Below are 23,844 nucleotides of genomic sequence, written 5' to 3' on the forward strand. Positions count from 1 at the left end.
CAGTTCAAAGTCTTGGGCATGATGTGCAAAACCCTCAGTCATTTCATATCTGCCCTCTTTCCAGAGCCTTTTCTCCCCATTTTCCTGCATTTCTCTCCATGCACACCTTGTTTCAGCTATGCTGGACTTCTTTCAGTTGTTGGAATGTGACAAAATGATTTCCACTGGCTTCATCCTTCTCATGTGCTGTTTATCTGGGCTGGGATAATCATCCACACCCCATCCCACCATCTGACAATCTACTTACTGATGGTGATGAAGGGGGAGAGAGAGAGGAGGAGAAAATTAAATGATGTTAAAGATGATGAAGAACTATTGTAACGGACTGTTAAATAGAACAATTTTTCCTGTGCCTGGAAATGGAGCTAGGATCCACAACCTAAAACTACAGATGCTATGTGTCCCCACATTTGAGAAAAGAGCCACCAAGAACTGGTGCAGAATGTTCCTCAGTGCTAAATGGCCATAATCAACCCAACCTGGCTCACGAACCCCTGCTCTCTATAAGCGCGTTCGGAATGAGTGAGAGCCTAGTGGAGGGTGTAGGAGGGTTCCCCTCCCTTCCCATGCCTGCCCCCTACCACCCAAAGAAGCCAAGTGAGGGGTAAAGCCAACATGTCTGTGGTGTTTTCAATAAAGGGAAACAAACATTCCATTTTCCAGTGAGATATCTGCTGAGGAGGCAGGGCCCAGGGGGACACAGCAGGGCAGGCTACGTGGAACCATGAGTTTCCCACAGATGTCATTGAAGTTTGCTGGACTGAGAAGTCTTGGAGATGCCCTACCAAGAAGGGTGCTTGCCAGATACATGAACCCAGTGGCAAAGGGATTTGGAATGTGCTATGGGTTGGGGTGGGGGAATGCTGAACTGAAGGAGAATAGAAGAGAAGGAGTTGGAGGGCAAATCTCTCATGGCCCTTTATCCAAAGGCCACCAAGAACGCACCTGTAGTCAAATAAGTAATAAGTTGGCTTTATTCCTCATTGTAGCAAGACAGAATGGACTCCATATGGAACTGGGTGATGTCTCAGTAAGAAGGTGTTAAAAAGAACCTATTACAGGTTTTGGACTTGGGTAATTTTGGGGAAGGTCTAAGGAAGCAGGAGTTCATTCTGGATGGAACAATTCTATGATTATCTCAATAAATCTTATCTGTAGGGAGGGCAGACACGAGTAATAGAAATAATTGTTAAAGTAGCAATCTTTTTTCTTCTTTTTCAAGTTTTTATTTAGTTAAAGTAACAGTCTTGTTTAGTGAGGCAGGGGGTGCTTACTCTTTTGTGGGTGGCACCTTGTCAGAAGTAGGGAGAGGATCTTGCCCTTATAGCCCTCAGAGGAAACCAACCCGCCCAGCACCTTGATTTTGGACTTCCAGACTCCAGAACTGTAAGAAAATACATTTCTGTTGTGTAAGCCGCCTCATCTGTCCTATTTTATTTATTTATATTTATTGCAGCCCTAACAAACTAATAACTTGTAACAAGTAAAGAGATTGAATTAATAACAAAACACTGTCCATGAAGAAAAGCCTGCTCCCAGATGACTTCACTGGTGAAATCTAAACATTTAAAGAAAAATTAAAATTAATTCTTCAGAAACTCTTGGAAAAAAACAAAAACAAAAACGGAGGATGCGAGAATACTTCCTAACTCATTCTGAGGCCACTATCACCCTGATACCAAAACCAAAGACAACAAAGAAAACTACAGTCGAATAGTGAATATAAGTGCCAAAATCTGCAACAAAATACTAGCAAACCAAATCCAGAAACATATAAAAAAGGATTATACATCATGACTAAGTGGGATTTATCCCAGGAATGCAAGTTTGGTGTAACATTCAAAAAATCAATTAATGTAATATGCCATATCAAGAGAAGAAAATACATCTTGATTGATCATCTCAACAGATGCAAAAAAAAAAAAGGCATTTGACAAAATTCAAAATTCTAATTCTTGATGATAAAAGCACTCAACAAAATGGGAATGGAAAAGAATTTCCTCAACCTGATAAGACCATCTGTGAAAAACTCCCAGGTAACATTGTACTTAATGGTGAAAGACTGAGAGCTTTCCCTCTAAGGTTAAGGTCAGGAGCAAGACAAGGATGCTCATTCTCACCACTTTGACTCCACATTATACTGGAGGTTCTAACCAGACAATTGGGCAAGAAAAAAAATCATAAAGGGCATCAAGATTAAACAGGAAGAAGTATAAAATTCTCTCTATTTGCAAATGATATAATCCTTTCTCCATACCTAGGCTTTTCATCTCACTAGAACTGAAGCTGAATAGGTGACAGTATCTTCTTTCTTGGAAGCAAGAAGTTGTCAAATTTCTTTGTAAAGGCTCTATTTTCCTGCCTTTTCTCCTTCCTCTGAATAACCACATCTGTTCCTATTTTCAGGTGCTCCACATAGGCACTATCACACAACCCAGGTGCCCTCTTCAGTGACAAGAATGCTGTTCACTCTTCTGCTTGCTGGACAGTGAGGGTTCCCATATGCTTGCATCCTTACTGCTGGCTCCAATGCAGGATTTCAAAACACCACAGCATACAGTGGCTGTGAGTACCCCTGTGCCCTCCCACCCACCCACAAACTTGTAGAGCCTGAAGGCTTCATCTGGCTGCATAGCCTACCTGGGAGCTAACTTAATAAGCACCTTTATTGTCTGTCTTCCCTTTCTGCCCACTCCCAACACCTCCATCCCCAAACCCCATGCAACTGGTGTTCCTCATGTGGCCTCTCAGGTAAACTATATGCACTGGAATCCTTGTTCTCAGGGTCCGCTTCTAGGCAACCTAAATCTATGATAGTTATAGTGGGTCATCATCAACTTAGTGGACCTTTACCAGTGAGTTTGTAATGTTGCAACATAACAGGAAATATCAGAGCTCACTCCACGTTTGTTTCAATTTGGGACTTACACTGGGTCATGTAAACTATATCTCTTATAGTGGGACAAAGGCAAGAATATTTAGGAAAACTCTGCTCCAAAGACTTTTCATCCTTTTATAAACAACGGTCATGTCAGGGTGCCTGAGTGGCTCAGTCCGTTAAGCATCCAGCTTTGGCTCAGGTCATGATCTCGCTGTCCATGAGTTCAAGCCCCAAGTCGGGCCCTGTGCTGACAGCTCAGAGCCTAAAGCCCGCTTCGGATTCTGTGTCTCCCTCTCTCTTTGCTACTCCCCTGCTTACGCTGTCTCTCTCTCTCTCTCCCCCCGTCTCAAAAAAAAAAAAAAAAAAACAATGGTCATGTCAACATATGACCTTAAAAAAAAAAAGTGCCACTTTTCCAGAATATTTCTAAGGAGAGGCCAAAAAGCAGTGCTAGGTTTTCTGGATTGAAAGGTGCTTGTTTTTTTATTCCCCAAGTAAATTTTATTATTTAATTTCCAAAAAAGTTTACAATAATGCTAGTAAGGCTGGTGAGAACGACAGCCATATATTGCTGGTGGCATCATGAATCACACACTTTGAGTTAGCAATCCTACAAATCCTTGAATTTATGCTAAGAAAAAAGAGAACTAAAAGGACATGCAGAATCATGCACATTGCAATGTTGTGTGTTCAATAAAAATGTAAAGAATTTAAATGGATAGGAGGGATTTGAAGGGCATACTCTTGGAAAAAGAGGCTTTAAGGTTAAGTTTGCAGAGCATTTTACAGAAAGGCTGAGGAGGAAATGTCAGGTGTTTAATATCAAAAACTTCATGGGTTTACCATTTCTTCAGGTGCCTCAGTGGCACACCCAGCTGTGTCCTGTTCTCTGGAGAAGTTTGATGGAGCTCCAACACAATTTAGTAGGAACCTACGACAATGAAACGGTGAAACAGCTCTCTCGTTGATTCAGTACTCACACTTGAAACTTGATTTGGCATAGAAAAGCACTGGAGGAGGAGTCAATTAATGAGGTTCCCAAAAGAGGAGTGGTTGGCAATGATTTGTCCTCTTAGCCTGGCACCCAAGGCCACACGGGGCCTGTGGCCAACAGGGACACAAATCCCCATGTGGAGTTTTTTGTTTGTTTGTTTGTTTGTTTTAATGTTTATTTATTTTGAGTCGGTGTGGGGGAGGAGCAGAGAGAGAGAGATAGAGAGAAAGAGAGGGAGAGAGAGAATCCCAGGCAGGCTCCATGCTCAATGCAGGGCTGGTTCCCAAGGACCAGCAGATCATGACCTGAGCCAAAACCCAGCCAGATGTACAACCTCCTGACCCATCCAGGCGCCCCCTCACCCTGTGGCGTTTTGTTCTTTAAAAAGCTTTCCAAACTTCAGAGTAATTTAGGACTCAGGTCTCCCAGGCCCACGGAGAATTTAATAGATTAAACACAGGGTAATCGCAAAGTTGTTGTCGTTAAGAAGTATAACTGTCTGGGCGAGGAACCAGAAGCTGAGGGAGCCGCCGTCCTTGCCGGCGACCTCGAGGGACTGGGGAGCGGTGCACTGGGCTAAGGGGCGGGAAGCCCTGGAGACCCAGCATCCCGGGCCCGCGCGGATGCCCTGCCCCGCCCCGCCGGCAGGGGCGCGCTGGAGCCCGGCGGTCCCGGGAGGCGCGGCGCGGGCGGGGCGGCCGCGCTCTCACCGCCCTGGGGTGTGGCTCCCGCGGCCCGGCCGGGCGGGGCGCGGGGTTTAAAACGTCAGCCTGCGGGATCAGGCTTACTCGCGCTCCCGCCGCCTCCGCGCCCAGCCATGGAGTGGCCGCCGCTGCGCGCCCTGCTCCTCAGCGCGGCCGGGCTGCTGCTCCTGCTTCTGCCCCTCTCCTCTTCCTCCTCTTCGGACGTCTGCGGCCCCTGCGAGCCGGCCGCCTGCCCGCCCCTGCCCCCGCGGGGCTGCCCTCTGGGCGAGACCCGCGACGCCTGTGGCTGCTGCCCGGTGTGCGCCCGCGGCGAGGGCGAGCCGTGCGGGGGCGGCGGCGCCGGCAGGGGGCACTGCGCGCCGGGCATGGAGTGCGTGAAGAGCCGCAAGAGGCGGAAGGGTAAAGCCGGGGCAGCAGCCGGCGGCCCGGGGGTGAGCGGCGTGTGCGTGTGCAAGAGCCGCTACCCGGTGTGCGGTAGCGACGGCATCACCTACTCCAGCGGGTGCCAGCTGCGCGCCGCCAGCCTGAGGGCCGAGAGCCGCGGGGAGAAGGCTATCACCCAGGTCAGCAAGGGCACCTGCGAGCAAGGTGGGCACGAGCGCTTTCCCTTCCAACCCTGCCCCGTCGGCCGCGCGCCCCCTCGCGGGTCAGACCCGGCGGGGCGTACTCGGCCGTTGTGCCCCGGGATACTTCCCTGGGCATCCGGGAGACGGATCCGAGGGGAGGATTTGGGCGCCTCTGAGAGGCTAGGAGGCATAGGTAACGCCCCCTCTTCTCTCTCCCTCTCCCTCCCTCTCTGTCTCTCTGTCTGTCTGTCTCTCTCTCTCTCTCTCTCTCTCTCTCTCTCGGGGTTTTATTTTGGAAGCTTGTTGCGTGCGCCAAGAAGTGAGGTTTTGCGGGGCGAGTGTATATATAGAAAAGTTTTTCTGGCACCACAAGACTCTCGCGACCCAGCTCATACTGACAGCTGGCAAGTCGATAAGCAAAAGCTGCCCCCATTCTTTTGGAAACCCAGAGATGTCATTTTCTCGTCCTTCTTTCTTGGCTTGTGTGGATATAGAAGTGAAATCAAGAGTGAAGGGGGAAGAGTTTGACGCTGAAATACAAAGTAAAGGACTGTCAGAGAAGTTACTTGTCCCACGTTTAACTGGCTAGATTGTAAGAATTTTAAAAATTGGATTTCATGGTCTCTTAATGTTAGAGAAAGTAATTCACTTACTGGAAATTAACGATTCTCAAACAATAATCTAACTAGCTAATTATTTGTGGGCAAAAAGTGCAAAGTCTTTGAAGAATGTTTTTATGATGTAGTTTATACTGTGAACCTTATGACCATTTTGTTTTTCTTTCTTGTCCCTTTTTTGTGTGTAATTCGTCCCCAGGATGCACTGTTCGGCAGGAATGCCTTTGAGGTTATGTTTGATCATTTATTTTATTCCAGACAGATCCAAACTTGCCATAAATGAAAGGGGAAAATAAATAAGAGCCCGGACTTGTAAGGAGAAAAAAACCTCGGAGATTTTTAACTCTGTCTGAAATAACATTTTCCATAGGGAAATGTTAGAGAGATCCAACCTTGGCAGTCCCTCTCCTAGCCCCAGCCAACACAGCAAAAGGGAGGGAGGCAATTCTCCTGAAATGACAGAAGCAGTTGCTTCTTTAAGCACAGCTCAGACTTTCTCCACACTTTCCAAATAGTTCTTTTTTTAGAGTTTTTCCCAGAAGCCCATACTCCGATAGGTCGTATGTCACTCATTTCAGAGTTCACTATTGAAAGCTTTAAATCATGTAACTTACTGTGGACTATTTATATTACCATCAGCACCTTGAACTTGGAAAATCACAACCCAAAATAATTCATATACTTTTCCAACAGAAACAGTCGTTTGTTTTTTTGGATCTCATTTATCAGTCATATCTTGAAAAGAGAAATGTGCATCGTTTAAAAACTCCTTCCAAATACTGAGATTTTCTTATAAACATTCTAAGGGGAATTTTTCCCCACAGTCTTTCCAGATCATTGGGACTTGCTTATCACAGCCAAAGGTTAGCTTGGGGATTGTTTAAGCATTGTTGTCAATTCTAGCCCGTAGCTAGTTTTATCCCTTTTTCTCTCTTGCTTTTGTGTCTCTAAACGCACAGTGGGATTATAAAATCTTGAGAGTGATAGTTGTAGAGAACTAATCCTATCACCTCATTACCATGTACACCCCATTCCCCAGCATCTTTCCAGACTGCAAATCCCTTGAAGATGTGGACCTGGTTTTTCTTTTTGTTTAGGAAGATGTTAAGTGAAATAGCGTCCAAAACTGGAAACCTTGACAAAATTAGCCTTTTCTTCCCAGTCTGAATCTAGAGATGGGGGTGTGGTGCCTGGGACCATTTGTAGGAGAATGTCAGAGAAAGCAGAAAAGAATGTGAGGTCTACCAGTGTGCTTGTCTACAGCAGAGACAAATGGGACTAAAACCGTATCTCCTAATATATTTCTCCTGATGTGGATGTGTTTTGACAGCTACAGAGGCAAATCTGACAGAGTGCCATTTATTTCTGTGCCATTTAGTACTGGGGCTTTGCAAAGAATAGGAAATGTGTTTTCTAGGTTCCTCCAGCCATTTCTACCCTGAGAGGAATTTCAAGTTATGCTTCCTCAAGTGTTGAGAGGAAGGGGACATTCCTGCTGATCTCACTAACCAACATTTATTGAGCAGATAGCTGGTGTCAGCACTGTGCTAGATGTTCTACAGCTGGGGATGCACAGAACAGATCTGGTCCCGCTAATTAATGTATCCACACAGGTTGCAGTCTCCCCTCCCTGTGTGCCTTCCTTGGGGGGCTGGAGACACTCCCAATCATCCTCTTCTTTTCTGAGATTACCACTTACCCACTGTCTGGGGAAAAGATCTTAGTCTGCTTGTTTTCTGTACCTGTGATAAGAGGCAAAGCCACCTTTTTGAAAGTATGTCTGAAAGATAATCTCAAAGGTTGGAACTGCCATCATGCATTTAGTGTCATTATTGAAGTCCCTGAAGTCATGAGTAACTGGAAGAGGGGATGTGACAATGCAGTTTAATAAAGGGTTAATATAGGAGCACCTGGGTGGCTCAGTTGGCTAAGCGTCCGACTCTTGATTTCAGCTCAGGTCATGATCTCGAGGTTCGTGAGTTCGAGCCCCATGACAGGCTCTGCACTGACAGTGTGGAGCCTGCTTGGGATTCTCTCTCCCTCTCTCTCTGTCTCTTTCTCTGCCTCTCCCCGACTTGTGCATGTGCGCTCTCTCTCTCTCTCTCTCCCTCTCTCAAAATAAATAAACTTAAAAAAAATAAAAAGTTAATATAGAGGTGCTGAGATATATGTATTAAAATCTCATGGTTGGAAGAGAACATGGTGCTCCTTTATTCCAATTCTTGATTAACACCTTTTGTTCCGGGTCCTTTAAATCTGAGCTTCTTGGCAATTCCGTTTCAACCACGTTGGTCCCTTTGGGTCCACTCTCCTCTTCTTCTCCCTCACAGTTTTTAATTGTGGAATCAGAATTCATTGTTTTTTGTTATATTTTTTGAGAGAGAGGGCGCAAGTGAGCAAGAGGCAGAGAGAGAGAGAGAGAGAGAGAGAGAGAGAGAGGGAGGAGCGGACTCATCTAATGTGGGACACGAACTCATGAACCATCAGATCATGACCTGAGCTGAAGTCAGATGCTTAATGACTGAGCCACCCAGGTGCCCCAGAATTCTTTAAGAGTCTCTGTGTTTAGCATTTCTAGAACTAAATTCAAACCACCTATCAGGACGAATGAGGCTCTTTACCATAACTGTATTCTTTTGGCCTCTTCCCTCCAACCCAGTCATGGTCCAGCCGCAGTAAGTGTTGCTATTTGCTGTTGTTCACAGTCACCCCCTTGCCCTCACTTGTCTTTCCGCCCTTTGAACATTAGGCCTTCAAGATCAGGGCCTGTCCCTTTCTCCAGGAAGCTCCTTGACTCCCCTGGCTCCACCTACCCTCTACCCCCTTAATGATGTCCTTCAGTTCTCTGTAGGCTTCCAGTCCTTTTTCAACAATATTTATTGCACACATGCTGTGTGTATATAAGCAAGAGGCATTCTAGCAGAATAGTTAAGACACTGAGCTCTAGAACCAAACTCCCTGGGTGTGAATTGTAACTGTCACTTACTGATCCTTAAGCAAATTATTTGACCTCTTTGGGCCTGGGTTTCCTCACCCTTAATATAAGGATTATAATCATACCTATCTCAGAGTTGTTGTTAAGGTTCAGTGTTGTGAAATAGATGAATATATGGGAAGGGAAAAAAGGCGGGGGGGAACAAACCAAAGAGACTCTTTTTTTTTTAATTTTTTTTTTTTTAATGTTTATTCATTTTTGAGAGATAGCACAAGCAGGGGAAGGGCAGAGAAGAAGAGGGAGATACAGAATCCAAAGCAGGCTTCAAGCTCTGTCTGAGCTGTCAGCAGAGCCCAATATGGGGCTCAAACTCATGAGCCATGAGATCATGACCCGAGCCGAAGTTGGACACTTAACCAACTGAGCTACCCAGGTGCCCCCCCCCCCCCCCCCCCCCCCCGCCGACCAAAGGGCTCTTTGGATGTCTGTTTTCCTCATAGGAGCATCCTAAAAGAGGGACGCTGTCTTATAATTATTTATAAACACAGTAGCTGGCTATTGGACGCTTTATAAATATTTGTTGATTAAACAAAGAAATCCACGTAAGAAAGGGCCTTCCTGTTTGGAAATGCAGGCTGTGGACTCTCCTGCTTGTCTGTTCTCTTTTCTTCTTGTATATTCTGCCTTTCTGAAGTCTAGGCCCGGGAATACATCTGACGTTTGACTCCTCTTCCTCTCTTATCCTGAACTCTTAACGTTAGTTTTATTTGATGGACTTTAAACATTCGTTCTTTGAGAAGCTCATTTTAGGCTCATTTTATTTTGATAACCTATCATTCAAATGTCCATGTTCTGTTACTGTCCTTCAATGAGTTATGAACTTGTGATATTGTGATTTATAATAATAAATATATATGTGATCTTCCTGCCCGTTTCTGCAGCAAAGCTCCTAAAACCCTTGTAATTTCCGAGGTATGGAGAGTGGTGGGGTGTCTTTTGTATGTTAATGAGTTACTTTGGGACTGTGGTTGGGGGCTGGTTGCCAGTTGAACCAACCACATGACTAAAGGGTTGGAACTTTCAGGCCTACTCTTCACCCCCTGGAAGGGAAGAGGGGCTGGAGATCACCAATGATTGTCATCGAATCATTAAGGCATGCTTATGTAACAAAGCCTCCACAAATACCCAAAAGGATGGGTTCAGAGAACTTCCGTGCTGGTGTACATGTGGAAATGCTGGAAGAATGGCCCTCCTGGAGAGGGCATGGGAACTCTATACCCCTGTCCCCATACCTTGCCCTATATATCTCTCCTGTCTGGCTGTTCCTGAGTTACATCCTTTTATAATAAACTGGTAATTTTGTAAGTAAAGTGTTTCTCTGAATTCTGTGAGCATTCTAGCAATCCATTGAACCAAGGAGAGGGAGTCGTTGGAACCCAGTTTATGGCCAGTCAGAAGCACAGGTGACCAACTGGACTTGGGATAGGCATCTGAAGTGGGAGTGCAGTCTTGTGGGACTGAGCTGTGTGATCTAACACTATCTCTAGGTAGATAGTGTCAGAAAAGAGTTGAACAGTAGGATGCACAGCTGCTATCAAAGAATTGCTTGGTGGCATGAAAAAAACACATTGCCACTGGTACCAGAATTGTAGAACTTTACTGAAAGTTGGAATAGGGATTTGAAACTTAAATGAGATTACTAATGGTCTGGTTTATCTCCAGGGATGGGGGGAACGGAAGTCCATGCAATGCTTTGTAAACTAACACTTATACCATAAAGATGGCCACAGAGCCCAGATGAGGGGGATCCTTAACCCAAACTTGTAGAAAAAGGGCCAGGAATGACTTCCTGGAAGAGTAAGGTCCTGAGATGGGGATGTAAAGGAATTGGCTGGAGAAGAGCTAGCATGGGGGTTGGAACGGACTTAGAATGGAGAGAAGAGCATTAGCAGCAGAAGGAATAGCACATGGTTCCATAGGGCTGCCTCGCAGAACAGGAGAGCAGAGGTGACTGCTGAACACTTGACCCCAAGGATGGAGAAGTTTAGATGCATTGAAGTTTAGAGGTGATCACCAGAGCTGAGGGACCTATTCGGTGATAACATTGGATTTATGCTTTTTAAAAATCTGTGTTGGCCACCCTTAGAAAGGGATTGGAAGAGGGGCAAGACTGCAGTCAGAGACTGCCTTAGGAGGCTGTTACAATAATCCCAGCAAAAGCTGCCTAGACTTCTTCACAAAACCTTACGTTTCTCAGATCTTAGAAGCATTGTCAAATCCGGGCTCTTAACCTGCCATGGCAAGCTGTGTGTTGCTTGGCAGAGACAAGCCCATTGTACTGCGCTTTTTTCTTATAAATGACTCCTTGCAAAGTACCCACACATCCTCTGCTCATTAGCTAGCCCTGCTCCCAAATTATAACCCACTTGCTCATTTCAGGAAGCTCTTCCTCTCTCGCCCACAATTCCCATTCCTCCGTCTGCTTTCAGATCAGAAACAGAAAATGTCACCTCCCAAAAAGTCCACCCCAGACCAATAGAAATGCTTTAAAATTTTTTCTGGCCTCATTTGCCCTTCTTAAGCACAGAAACTTCTAGAAAGTTAAGTGAATCACTGGTTCATTTTTAGTTTACCTAGTTTTAATCATTGCATTTTAGTAAGGATTTGAAAACCTGAAGAAGCTTTAGAAAAGAAAATAGGCAGCCTTGCCAAAGGGGTCTTAAAGGACTTAAGATTCTTTTGGAGGAAAATAATCCAAAGAACAAGTTAATGTTTCTTCATGGTTGGGAATTAGTTATTAAGTGGAAGGTGCCTGACCTACTGTTCTACAGTTCCTCAGGAGATGGAATTAAAAGGCCTGGAATTAAGTAGCCATGAGGCACATTTAGAATACACAGTAGGAAGAACTTGCTGGTAAAAACTGTTGAATACCATAACATGCTCACATGGGAGTCTGGAGAATTCAGTTTCAAAGATTCTCTTTGGGGAGCTGAGAGATCACCTCAGTGAGGAGAGGAAACATGTAGAAGAGGTTGTTATAACTTTAAAAATCTTTTATACCCTGGGCCTGTGAGATGGAATGATTGAGCTGATCAGGCATTTATTGACACCGCTAAATAGGATTTCCATCCTTCCCCACGAGCCTGCTCTCCGGTTTACTGCAGACTTGCCTTCTACAAGAGACTGCCTTATAAGGCTCTCTTTGGGTAGTTTAGCGACAAAACTCTCCTGGATGGAGTCCAAGGCTGGCCAGCCTTCCTTCACTCTAAATTCCTGCCCACAGTGGATAAGATTATAGTGCTTCCTTTACCTCAAGCTACCCCACAAATGATCTCACCTCATCTGTGTTTTTAATTGTAAGACAACATCTTGTTTTTGGCAGCTTTACTAAAAAGGAACCCTGAACTATAGTCAAAAGAACTTTTAAGCTAGGGACCATATGAATGTAACCTTTTTTTGTAATTTAGATCCAGGGCAGCACTGTTAGAAAGATTTGAGATGGAAGAAGACGTGTGTGTAAATGAATGTTAGCTTATATTAGGCAATTTTAAAGATTTCGCAGGGAGACCTTTACTCTTTAGGAGGGTGGGTGGGAGGGACTAGAAATAGCTAAGGAAAGCTTTCCCAAGGCTGTTCTGGGTGGGTTTTTCAGGTCCGTTAAGACCAGCACCCCACTACCCCCACAAAGCCTACACAAGAAAGTGAAGAGGTCTGTAGAAGAAAGCCAGGGTTGATAACATGTGGGGGAGGGGGAAAATGTTTATTTATTTATTTTTACTTAAAACTGATGAGTTAAATAATTGAACTCTTTTTTTCTCAAGTTGGATTAGTGGCAAAATGATCTGGTGCCTTAGAAAAAGCTAATTTGTTGAATCGACTTTACCGTTCTACAAAAGAAAGCTAGGTGAGGTTATTAGAAACAGCTGGAGGGGTGCCTGGACAGCTCAGTCTCTGTTAAGCATCCCTCAGCTCAGGCCTTGATCTCAGGGTGGTGAGTTCAACCCCCACATTGGGCTCAGCACTGGGCTTGAAGCCCCCAAAATCAAAAAAGAAAAAGCTGGATTGAGCAATAGCCCCACCTCTCTCAATGCCTCCACCAAGCAATGGGTTACCAGAGAGAGGAACCAACCAGAAATGGACTGCATCCAAAAGCACGTTGAGGTTGCAGAGCATTTTTGTGTCTGAAAAGAAAGGTTCAGACCAGGGCGCCTGGGTGGCACAGTCCATTAAGCATCTGACTTCAGTTCAGGTCATGATCTCATTGTTTGTGAGCTCGAGCACTGCTTCTCTGTTTCTCTCTCTGCCCCTTGCTTACTTATGCCCTCTCTCGGAAAAAAAAAAAGAGAGAGGAAGGAAGGAAAGTAAGTAGGTAGGTTCAGACCAGATAAAACAAACCTAGTAACCCAGTGTAGACAGTGCCCCATTCCTGTGGTATGATGTTACTTACTTACACCAAGAGGGCCAAGGACAAGCCAACATGTTCAAAATAGAGTTTACTATGAAAAAGCAACACCTTCAAAACTTCAGGGTAATGCATTTAATAAATGAAGGCACAGTTTGCTGTACTCCTTCACAGGATTATTGTGAATGTCAGAGTATAAAACAGATATGAAATCACTATAAAGTGTGCAGCACCAAATGTAAAGAGTCCTTATTGACTAGACTGTAAATTCTTTGGGAGCAAGAACTCTACATAGTGCATTGTAGAATACCTTAATACATTTATCTTACAGTTTCTTTTTGATGAATTGATCGGGGATATATGATACATCCCTGTATAAATAGCTCTAGAAGAGCTCTTTCTTTTAGCATAAAATAGAAATTCTTTATGATAACAAAGTTAATGTCTTAGTTTACTTGGCTTTTTGTGGTTCACCTTATAATAAATGTCCTATTACATGCAGCGCAGAATGATATTTCTTAAAAGAATGTATCGAAGGGGCGCTGTGTACAGATAGCTCAGTCTAATGGCAGTCCTTCCAGGGCCAGATTGGAAAGTCTCTTCAATTGCAGCCAAGAGGCTTTTGAAGGGCTAGTGTGCTGGGAGCAGCTAGCATGAATATTTTCCCAAGCAGGACCTCTGGGAGCATAACGTTTGTTTCTATGGTGTTTGATCATCTGCCAGGCTTTCTGGTAAGTCCGAGTAAGGTGAGGAAGGAGAAAAGACAGTTAAGATAACTGTCAACACACTCCAGTGTTCCCCTTCACCTGAAATTTTAGTTCTGAGTGCTGACTGAGCCCTGCACACACCCACCCCGGCACCACTCTGGCATCAGTTTTCTCAGCTGGGATAATAATATTTACTGCACATCTGAGCTGGGATTCGTTGTGGGATTACTCCCCTTACAGACTGAAGCATATATTTTGTCAGGTGATCACGTGCAAGAGAAGGAAAATCCTTGTGGGGGTTTGAGAACTCCGGCATAATCCATTTTGACTTTCTGAGAGGAAAAAAGAGAGAGCACTTTAATATTCTAACAGGCAGAAATGCAGCTGACTTCAATCACCCTGTTCTTTCATGTTGTTTTTCTTGAAACAGGGACGTCTCCAGCTTTTTTGGAGGCTTGTCTCCCCACCCCACCCCCCCAGCAAGAAAGGCTCAAAGACATTTCATTTACATCATGGCAGATTAGCTGGCCAGTGGTCAAGTGGTTGAATTGGGAAAGCTTTAGATCTGACATCTGTTCTCTCTTCTGGCCTGACCCCAAGCAAGGGAGGAAAAATTTATCAAGAAATAGATCTCCGGGAACATTCAGAAGGTTTTGAAAGAGACCACACAGAAATGAGGCTTTAGGAATTTGTCTGGGTAGCCTGAGCCTGCAGGGATCCAAAGCCTGCTCCTTCTCCACGGGCGCTTTCAGAACTTTCTGCTCCGGGAACAGAAATCCGAAAGTGGATTTCAGCAGCAGCTGCAGCAATTACGTGGCAACCCTGGCTTCCGAAGGAATTTCCCCCCACCAGGAAGCTGTAGAGCATGTGACTGAGCTTGAAATGCTTAGGCAGCAGCGCCGCTCTGAGTTACAGGAGGTGAGGTGAGGCGAGGCGATCCATGCAGAGAGGCTGCTTATTAGAGATGCCCAGCCCAGCTGGAGAGGGCAGGCTGGGGCAGAGAGCAAGAAGCTGCCAAGTTTTGATGGGCCAGAGCTTCGGAGCCAGAGGCCCCACTGTGCACAGGTGTGCCTCAGATCAGCGCTGCGGAGCAGGCGGGAGAGGCTGATGCAGCTCAGCTCTTTGTGCCCCACCAAGGCTTTGGTTCACTAGAAGAGAACTGTTGGGGCAGGGGCAGGCCTTTTGGACCTGGTTGTGATATGGGAAAGTGAGCAGCCCCTCCCTCACTCCTGCCTCCTTGGAGGTGTCTTTCTTTTCTCTCTCTCCCTCTCTCCCTCTTCCTCTCCCTCTTCTCTCTCTCTCCTCCCCCTCCCCCCCTCTCCCCCCACCTCCCTCCCTGGCCTATCATTGCATGCTGCCCCTTTCTCCTGCCTGAGCACAAAGAAATGAGGTTTTCTCTCCAGTCCCAGCCCTTTGTTAGTTACAGAGCTTGGCCAGCAACTTGATACACGGTGAACACTGCTCTGTGTGCCTCCCCAATTCCATCCCCAGACTTAGGAACCACATATGGCATTCTCCCATAGATAGCAAATAAGCCAAACGTTGGCATGCTACCTCTGAAAGGTCGGTGTTATCCAGGAGACGGTTGTCCCTTCTTTTCTTGATGCTGCTTTGGGTTGAAGTTTTTTCAGGTACTTTAGGATCCTCACTTATTCCATGTATCAGTCCAAACCCAGTAGAGCCCCTCTCCAGCCCAGTCCAGGAGGAAGGGGAGACAGCCATAACCCCATAACCATGGGCTTGATAGGTCTCCAAGGCCGATCCCAGGCCTGACCCTACCAGTTGTCTTCAACTCTTATGATTTCTGGTCACCCAGCAGCCAAAATTTGATACAAGTGAGGAAATACAGCAGAATGGTTAAGGATGTGAACTTGGGAATCAGACCACATGAGTCAAATCCCCCTTTGCCACTTAACTACTTGTGTGACCCAAACCTCCTTGATTCATAGTTTTCTTACTTGCAAAACTGGTGTAATAATAATGTCTGCCACTTAGGGTCGTTGGGAGCTTAAGTGAGGTAATACACTAAAAGCTTCGGTACCTGGCACATAGAAAAGTCTCATTAAATGCTGTTTCATTTCAGTTTTTGTTGTTCCTAGCATTATAAGCCCTGGTACGAGTTAGTTCATAAGCACCTTGACTGTGATGCATTATGTCTTACTTGACCAATCCAAATGTAATACCGCCCTGTGTATCTCCAAGTTAGATCTGAAACCTGTGTTTAGAAGTCTGCAAGCAAAATGTCAGGGTAATGTTCTTAGAACCAAATCCCTGGAAACTTTCATCTAGCTCTTGTTATTGTTCTTCAAGGATTCCAGGGCAGAGAGCCGTGCTCCATCTCTGAGACCCCAGAGTCAAATGCAAGTAACCACCCAGGGTGCTGGCCAGAGGGTTCACTTTGCTTTACAACATGGAGTATTTCCATCTTTCATGTCACACCCTTTTTTTTTTTTTCCTGAGAGCACCTTTCAAGTATAGAGGACATTTTAGATTCAAAGGACACTTAAGTAATGATTGGTCTGTTTCTTCCCTGCATACATCGAAAATGTTTTTGTGTTTTGTTGTTTGGTTCATATAAAAACCAAAAAACCCGGAGATAATTGGCTACAAAAAAGAATATGAACCAAAATCACTGAGATTGGCAGAGGGAGAGTATGATTAATATTTATTAGGTACATATTGGGTATTATCCTTGACTTTGGAGACTTGTGGAATTTGTGTCTCTTCTTTGCTTGCAATTCATGTGTCTCTTCTTTGGCTTTTACATGTACCTCAGCAGGAACTAGTTTAAAAAAAATCAAAACACTTAACTATAAACGGGAATACTTAGACTCAGGAAGGTACCCACTTAGGTTGGTTCTTTGCATCTACCTGAAAAGTGATGCCATCCACCTCCTAGCATAGGGCGGAGAGCAGAAGATGAGGGTATGGAGAGGAAATTTAAGACGCTGGATAACTTTTCAGATCTACCAGCTTCAGCAATTGTGAGTAAAGTTGACAAAACACTGGGACCACCAACTCTCCATGTACATCGTGTACTTGATCCCATTCTAAAGCGGTGATTCTTGACCTTGGCAGGACATCAGAATCTCCTGGGGAGTTTTATAAAATTCTGATGCCTGACTTCTCCAAGATTCTTATTTAATTGGTTTGCGTATAACCTGGGCAGCAGGCCTTTTAAACGCTCCCAGATGATTTAACGTCCAGGCCAGGTTCAGAAGCATTGTTCTAAAAAGACTTCAAGTGACTGGGTGTGCACCATTTCATTAGGATAATTATAATAATGATGAGCCAATTTTTCCTGCACTTATCCAGCATGTAATGTTTCACAGCAGGACAACTTTTCAGAACATCTAGTTCACTGTGGGAAATGGAAGCCCTAGAAAGCATGAACACTCAGGATAACGCAAGCAGCATGGTGGTTTGGCTGCTGCTTATCTCCTTGGCCATTTCAGTGCTGTTATCTGAGTCAGACAGAATGGAAATATTTCTACAACTGTCAGTATTTGTTGGTATTAATAAAAATTGGAGTACCACAGTACTTTAAGAAAAATAGTAATCTAAAGACACACGACTCAATCTTTTAATTCTGTCACTAGGGGTGCCCGCGTGGCCCAGTTGGTTAAGTGTCAGACTCTTGATTTCAGCTCAGGTTATGATCTCACAGTTTGTGAGTTCAAGCCCTACGTCGGGCTCCATGCTGACAGTTCAGGACCTCCTTGGGCTTCTCTCTCCCTCTTTTCCTGCCCCTCCCCCTCCTCCTCTCTCTCAAAATAAAAAAAAAAAAAAAAGAAAAAATTGTCACTGGAACATAAGTTCCACGAGCCTGGTGCTTTTTATCTGTTTGTTCACTGTTGAAACTCTAGTGTCTAAACAGTCCTTGGGATAAGATAGTAGGTATTCAGTACATACTTATTGTGTAAATGAAAGAATAAAAGTAGATTATAATGTGCCCTGTGGGGAAGGAGAACCTTTACACTGGGGGAAGCCCATCCCTCTCTCACCCCCCTCAGAATCTCTAACAGGGAGAGGTGACTGTCCAGCTTCTAGGTCCCCCAACCTAGAGGAGAATTTTTTGTCACTTGGCTGAACTCTTCCTCATTGTCATCTTCCAAAATTGCCCCTTATACTTATGTCCTACTATTACAAAAACTCTGAGACTGAAAACAAATGTTCAGTTCAATTTTATCATCTCCCCCAATCATCTCCCAGGCAGTATTAGGGAATACTGTTCTACCACTGGCTGTGTGACCTTGGGAAATTTACTTAACCTCTCTGATCATCAGTATTCTCATCTGTAAAATAAATATATTACCTGCCTCACAAATTGGTTATGAGAGTTACATGAGTTAATGTTTAGCACAGTGTTTGGCCCACAGTTGGCCCTTAATAAAGCTTACTTCTCGTCTGCTTTCCCCTTCTGTTAAATAGCAATAGAGGAAGTCACAAATTCAGTTCATTCTCATTATTAATGGTAGTTCTTACAAAGTCCTACAAATGCTGATTAGTGTACTAAGTACTGAACCATTGCTCTTAGGGGCAACACAGTTAAGTTCCTGATCACATTTTTGTTAACCAATCAGTACATAGCTTTGCTTTATGTTTCTGCTTATAGACACCTCAATATATATTGATTCGTTCACATTGAATTCACGGCCAACAACCTATAACTCCTGCCTGAATGAAGCTTATCTAACACACATTTTTCTCTGTAAGACACATAACCCTTTTTTGCTTAGAACACTAGACAGCACTTTAACACTATACCTGGGGACCATTTTAAATGTTTGTTTATTTTTGAGACAGGGAGTGGTAGAGAGAGAGACAGAATCCCAAGCAGGCTCCATGCCGTCAGCAGAGAGCCCAGTGCGGGGCTCTAACTCACAAACCATGAGATCATGACCTGAGCTGAAACCAAGAGTCAGATACTCAACCAACTGATCAACTCAGGCACTATTTTAAACAGCGAGGTCACCAACATAAAACACAAAAATATATTAAAAAAAAAAAAAGTCTGTGAAGGGGATACTTGTTTACAGTATGAAAGTAGAAACAAAGCAGTTTGGGACCTCAGATTTTGTTTTGTTTTGTTTTTCGCCAGTCTGCACATACAAGAATGATTTGGGGGTTACAAATTTTAGTGAGTAGGTGGCTTCACAAATACGGAATCCATGAATAATAAGGATCAACTGTTGGAAATAGATCAGTGACAAGCATTAGGGAACTGTCAGGTTTCTGAAGGCAGAGCACACTATGGGTCACTCTTCTTTGGTGTGTCCCAAGACATATAACCATTCTGGGCACAGAGCAGGTACTTAGTAGATAATTGTTGGACTCTGCATCCAATTTAACAAATACATATGCTATCCCTATTGTCAACTGTACCCATGACAGGCTTCTGTTTTGCCCTTCGTGCATCTGCAAGCAGGATTCCCATTCTACAGGTGTTAGTAAGAAGTATAGATTTTACTATGTTTTTATAGGGACAGCAGGAAAGTCCCTCCCATTCCTCTCTCCAGCCCTCCCCCCAGCTAGAGCCTCCTGCATGACCTTTCCCTCACACAGAGCCAGGCTTGCAGGCACGATTCTTCACTTTACCCCAAACCAGCCCTCTCCTCCCTCTCTAGATGTACACTCAGCAATTAGGCTGTGTCCTGGCTCATCTGGGTTCACCCATCACTTAACTCAGGAAGCAAAGGTTACCTGGATCATCACTGTCATTAGAAGTAGAATATTGTAATGATTCCCTATGAGTCATGTCAAGTACCTTTTTGTAAATGCTGTGTGCTAAGTGCTATAATAAGGAAATTTGCAGTGATGAGAAAGATAATGCCCCTTTCCAAAGGAGCCTACAAAGCTGTGGTCTGTCTGGTGGTGTGTGAAGTGTAGCAAGGCAGAAGAGGCAGTTAGACTAAATTAAAATAAAAGGTCAATAAAAATGCATAGGAGCAAAGAACATACACCTACCCCTCATTTCTCTTTCTCTCTCTTTTTTTTTTTAATAATTAGAAGTGTATATTTTCAATGCAATTTCTACTGGAATGGAAAAAATGCACAAAGGTGCATTCACATTTGTAGCCTACAAATACATTATAATTTAATTACGGACTTCATGAGCTTATAAATAATGTAACTATGGCTAGATGTGGAGTATATAAATGACTTAGTTATGACTTTGTCCAAAGTGACATTCTGGAGTGGGAGACAAATGAATTTTATGTTTGTTTGCTCAGAATTGAGTTAAGGATAGAATATTGATCCAAAAGAATCTTAAAGATTATTTTACCTTGGTAAAATACTGAGAAAACCAAATGTAGTAAATTCTCTTCTACCTAGTTCCCTGGCAAATGTGTAAAAGCAAAATTTTAAATAGATGCAAATGACCCATTGAGACCACGAGGATACTATTTTGCTGTTAGTGATCCATTTTCAGATGTCTAGCTTTTTGGACACACTACAGTAGGTTTTAAATTCTAGACTTTACTTATCCTTGTTAATTAATTTCAGCTGTTGTGAAGTTTATGTGTGTTCTGGGAATGTGAGCTAATTTAATTTTGTTTTCAATTAAGATCTTTTTTGTTACTCAAGAAAAACAAACATCATGGAAACTTGTAGAACTCATTGAAATAAAGACCATCATTATTAATCTTTTTATCGTACCCATTCCATATTTTACTGTACTTCACTCCAGTGTTTTTCTAGACATATATAATTATTTAAATAGTGTTATCCATGTTTTTTTACATCTTGTTTTTCATTTATAACTATCCTCCATGTGTTTAAAGTATGTTATAAATGTCATTTATAATGCTATATGATCATTAGAATGAATCATAATTCATTTCAGTTTTCCTCTGTCAAAAATAACCTTTAAATTCTCATGTTTGGACATAAAGGTCTTGTTTCTTCATTACATTTTTAGAGTAGACATCACATTGGAATTATGATTCAAAGGTATGAACATTTAAAAAATTTTTGAGGGGTGCCTGGGTGGCTCAGTTGGTTGAGTGTCCGACTTCAGCTCAGGTCATGGTTTCACTGTTTATGAGTTCGAGCCCGGTGTCAGGCTCTGTGCTGATAGCTCAGAGCCTGGAACCTGCTTCTGATTCTGTGTCTCCCTCTCCCACTCATGCCCTGTGTCTCTTTCTCTCAAAAAAATAAATAAATGTTAAAAAAATTTTTTTGAATAAAAAATTTTCAGTGTATATTGACATTGATGATTACATTTTAAAAATTAGCCTCTTCTAAATTGGACACATTTTCTCCAAAAAACAAGAGGCCAAAAGCAAAGCATTTCAATATGCAGTCAAAATTACTTCTGAATTATCTTCAGACTTGGATTTTACTGTGACTGTCTCTCTCCAATGGCATAGAGACCATTGAGAGTAGTACCCTCACCCCAGTCCCTATTTATGAAATGCGTAGCGACTGGCCAACACCCAGGAGCCCTGCCATTCATCTAGTTTGCATCCAAGCTTGCCAGGCATTGGGAATAGATAGAGAACAACTAGATCTCCTCCATCAGGAGTTTGCTGTAATGCCTTCTTTTGTTAAAGTCCAGTTTGGTCAATCATACATTTCAAAATAATAGTGGCTGGAGAGAATATGCCTTTGTGCATCATTGAGCTGGGATTCGTTAAAATCATGTGTATCTCTGCTAGAGTAGCTTGAAAATGCCTATTGTAGCCACCTGCATGAGATACAAACAATAAACACTTAGTGAAATTTGGAGGTTTTGTCTTTAGTGTTTTTTCATAGAAGAAAAATAATAGCCTTTACAACTCTATTTGACTACAAACACAGTTGATTCTCAGTGTCTCATTAAATAGGAGTTCTGTGCATAATACTGAGCCTGTGGCTTGACCACCTGTTTCATCAGGTTGTGTGAGATGTACTGTTACTCTCCACCTCTTGGGGACAGCCTGTGGCCTGTTCCACTTATTAAAACTGGAAAAGAGGGGCACCTAGGTGGCTTTGTCAAGCATCTGACTTCAGCTTGGGTCATGATCTCACTGTTTGTGAGTTTGAGCCCTGCGTGGTCATCACAGAGCCTGCTTGGGATTCTCTCCCTCTCTCTCTGCTCCTCCCCTACTCGAGCATGCACTCACTCGCTCTCAAAATAAATAAATAAACTTAAAAAAAAAATGGAAAAGAATCTGCTTTCAACATTTTACTGCACATATCCTTGCAGTTTTCCTTAGGTCCTTAGAGATTGCCAAGGCCTTGTTTCCTTTTCCTCAGATCCTTAATCTCCCTCACTTCAGTGAGGGACAATAGTCCTCTGTAAGGCAGTTATTCCTGCTAATCCAGTAGTATCTCAAGAGTGCTGAGGCTATATTTATAAAGTGGAGTGGCTGCACATCATTGTTCCAGCAGAATTTTTTCCATATTTTACCAGGAGTTAGGAATAGTAACAATACCCTAAGTCAACATAGAATAGCACAATTTATAAGAATTTTTACATATACACTTTGTATATAATCTTTTTATAAACACTTTTTAAAGTTTATTTATTTTGAGAGAGTGCATATGCAAGTGGAGGAGGGGCAGAGAGAGAGGGGGAGATTGAGAATCCCAAGCAGGCTCTGCACTGTCCACGCAGAGCCCAATGCAGGTCGGTCCCATGACCGATCGCGAGATCATGACCTGAGCTGAGATCAAGAGTTGGATGCTTAACCGAATGAGCCACCCAGACGTGGCTCACATGTAGTTTCTAAAAATAAAACCTGTATCACTAAAAAGCAGAACTTTGTGAAGAACAAATTAAGTTTTCAGTCAATTTGAATAAAATTGAGTCCTGGGAGACTTTTTTTTTTTTTTTTTTTTTTTTTTTTTTGGCATGTGGGTGTGTGCGCGCGCTTGCGTGTGTGTGTGTGTGTGTGTGTGTGTGTGTGTGTGTGTGTGTGTGTGTGTTTCATCTCTATGGAATGAGAATGTGACCCACTGAAAAGTCCTTGAAACCAACAGGGTGTATCATAACAGCTGGAAAGCCAAACCTTAAAACACTGCCAAAGAAAGCAGGAAATAGTAAGTTTCTCATGGAAGTATGACATGTATCTCAGATTCAAGAAGTTCTTAGACAAAGAGGTGAAGGAATATTCCTCAGCAGTTTTCTTAGTCCTGTAATTTAGTTTGTATGTACTTTATATTATTTTTTTTAGTTTGTAAATACTTTTAGGTTATGTAAGTCTGTGCCTGATTAGAAGGTGCCATTCTGTATGAGTTCCTTCAGCATAGAAAGGGATGCTGGGTGGTTCAGTGGGTTAAGTGTCTGACTTCGGCTCAGGTCATGATCTCACGGCTCATGGGTTCGAGCCCCACGTCAGGCTCTGTGCTGACACCTGGGAGCCTGGAGCCTGCTTCAGATTTTGTGTCTCCCTCTCTCACTGCCCCTGCCCTGTTTACTCTCTCTCTCTCAAAAATAAACAAAACAGTAAGAAAAAGAAAAGAAAAATAAATGGATGGCTGGATTTAGGGAAGAGGAAGAGAAGATTGATCACCAAAAAGGGCAACAGCTAGTCTATCAGTAAGGAATGTGTCCAGCTGCAGGTAACAGACCTGTCTACAAGGCTCACCCAAAATGGGGTTTCTTTGCTTGGAGTCCAGATGTAGACCGCTTCTGGTGTGGGTTCAACTGCTCAGCAATGCCACTGAAGGACCCAGGTTCTTTCTGCTCCATTATCCTTTACCTTGTGTTTGCTTTTGTCTTCATGTTTAATAGTTTCAAGAAGGCTACTGTGCCTCTGGCCATTGAGTCTTAATTCAGGGTGGTTAGAAGCAGCAGGGAGAAGAGCGGTGCCAGATGTATGTCCCATTTTATCAGGTGAGCCAAAGTTTCCCAGAAGCTCTCCTCTCAGCAAATGTCTGCCCAAGCTCATTGGCCATAAATAGGTCAGTTGGCTACCCCTAGCAGCTCAAAAGACTGCGAAGAGAGAGGGTAGAGTGGGGCAGAGTCCACCTCCAGTGTCTGCCAGAGCTAGGCAGCAGTTTCTCTTTCCAGAAACCGTTGTGAAGGCAAATTTAAAGAATGACTGGAAG

The 23,844-nt window shown here is 43.6% G+C and overlaps 1 protein-coding gene across 1 annotated transcript in view; it reads left to right on the top strand.

The window, feature by feature from the left end:
* Positions 1-4,644: 4,644 nt before the first annotated feature.
* IGFBP7 (insulin like growth factor binding protein 7) overlaps positions 4,645-23,844 on the top strand; it is a 73,274-nt gene continuing 54,074 nt past the window's right edge. The window contains exon 1 of the mRNA XM_027057374.2: positions 4,645-5,167. Coding sequence (XP_026913175.1) covers positions 4,693-5,167 — 475 coding nt within the window. The 5' untranslated portion in view covers positions 4,645-4,692. The remainder of the gene's footprint in view (positions 5,168-23,844) is intronic.

This window comes from Acinonyx jubatus, chromosome B1, assembly GCF_027475565.1.
Source record: "Acinonyx jubatus isolate Ajub_Pintada_27869175 chromosome B1, VMU_Ajub_asm_v1.0, whole genome shotgun sequence".
NCBI classification, from domain to species: Eukaryota; Metazoa; Chordata; class Mammalia; order Carnivora; family Felidae; genus Acinonyx; species Acinonyx jubatus.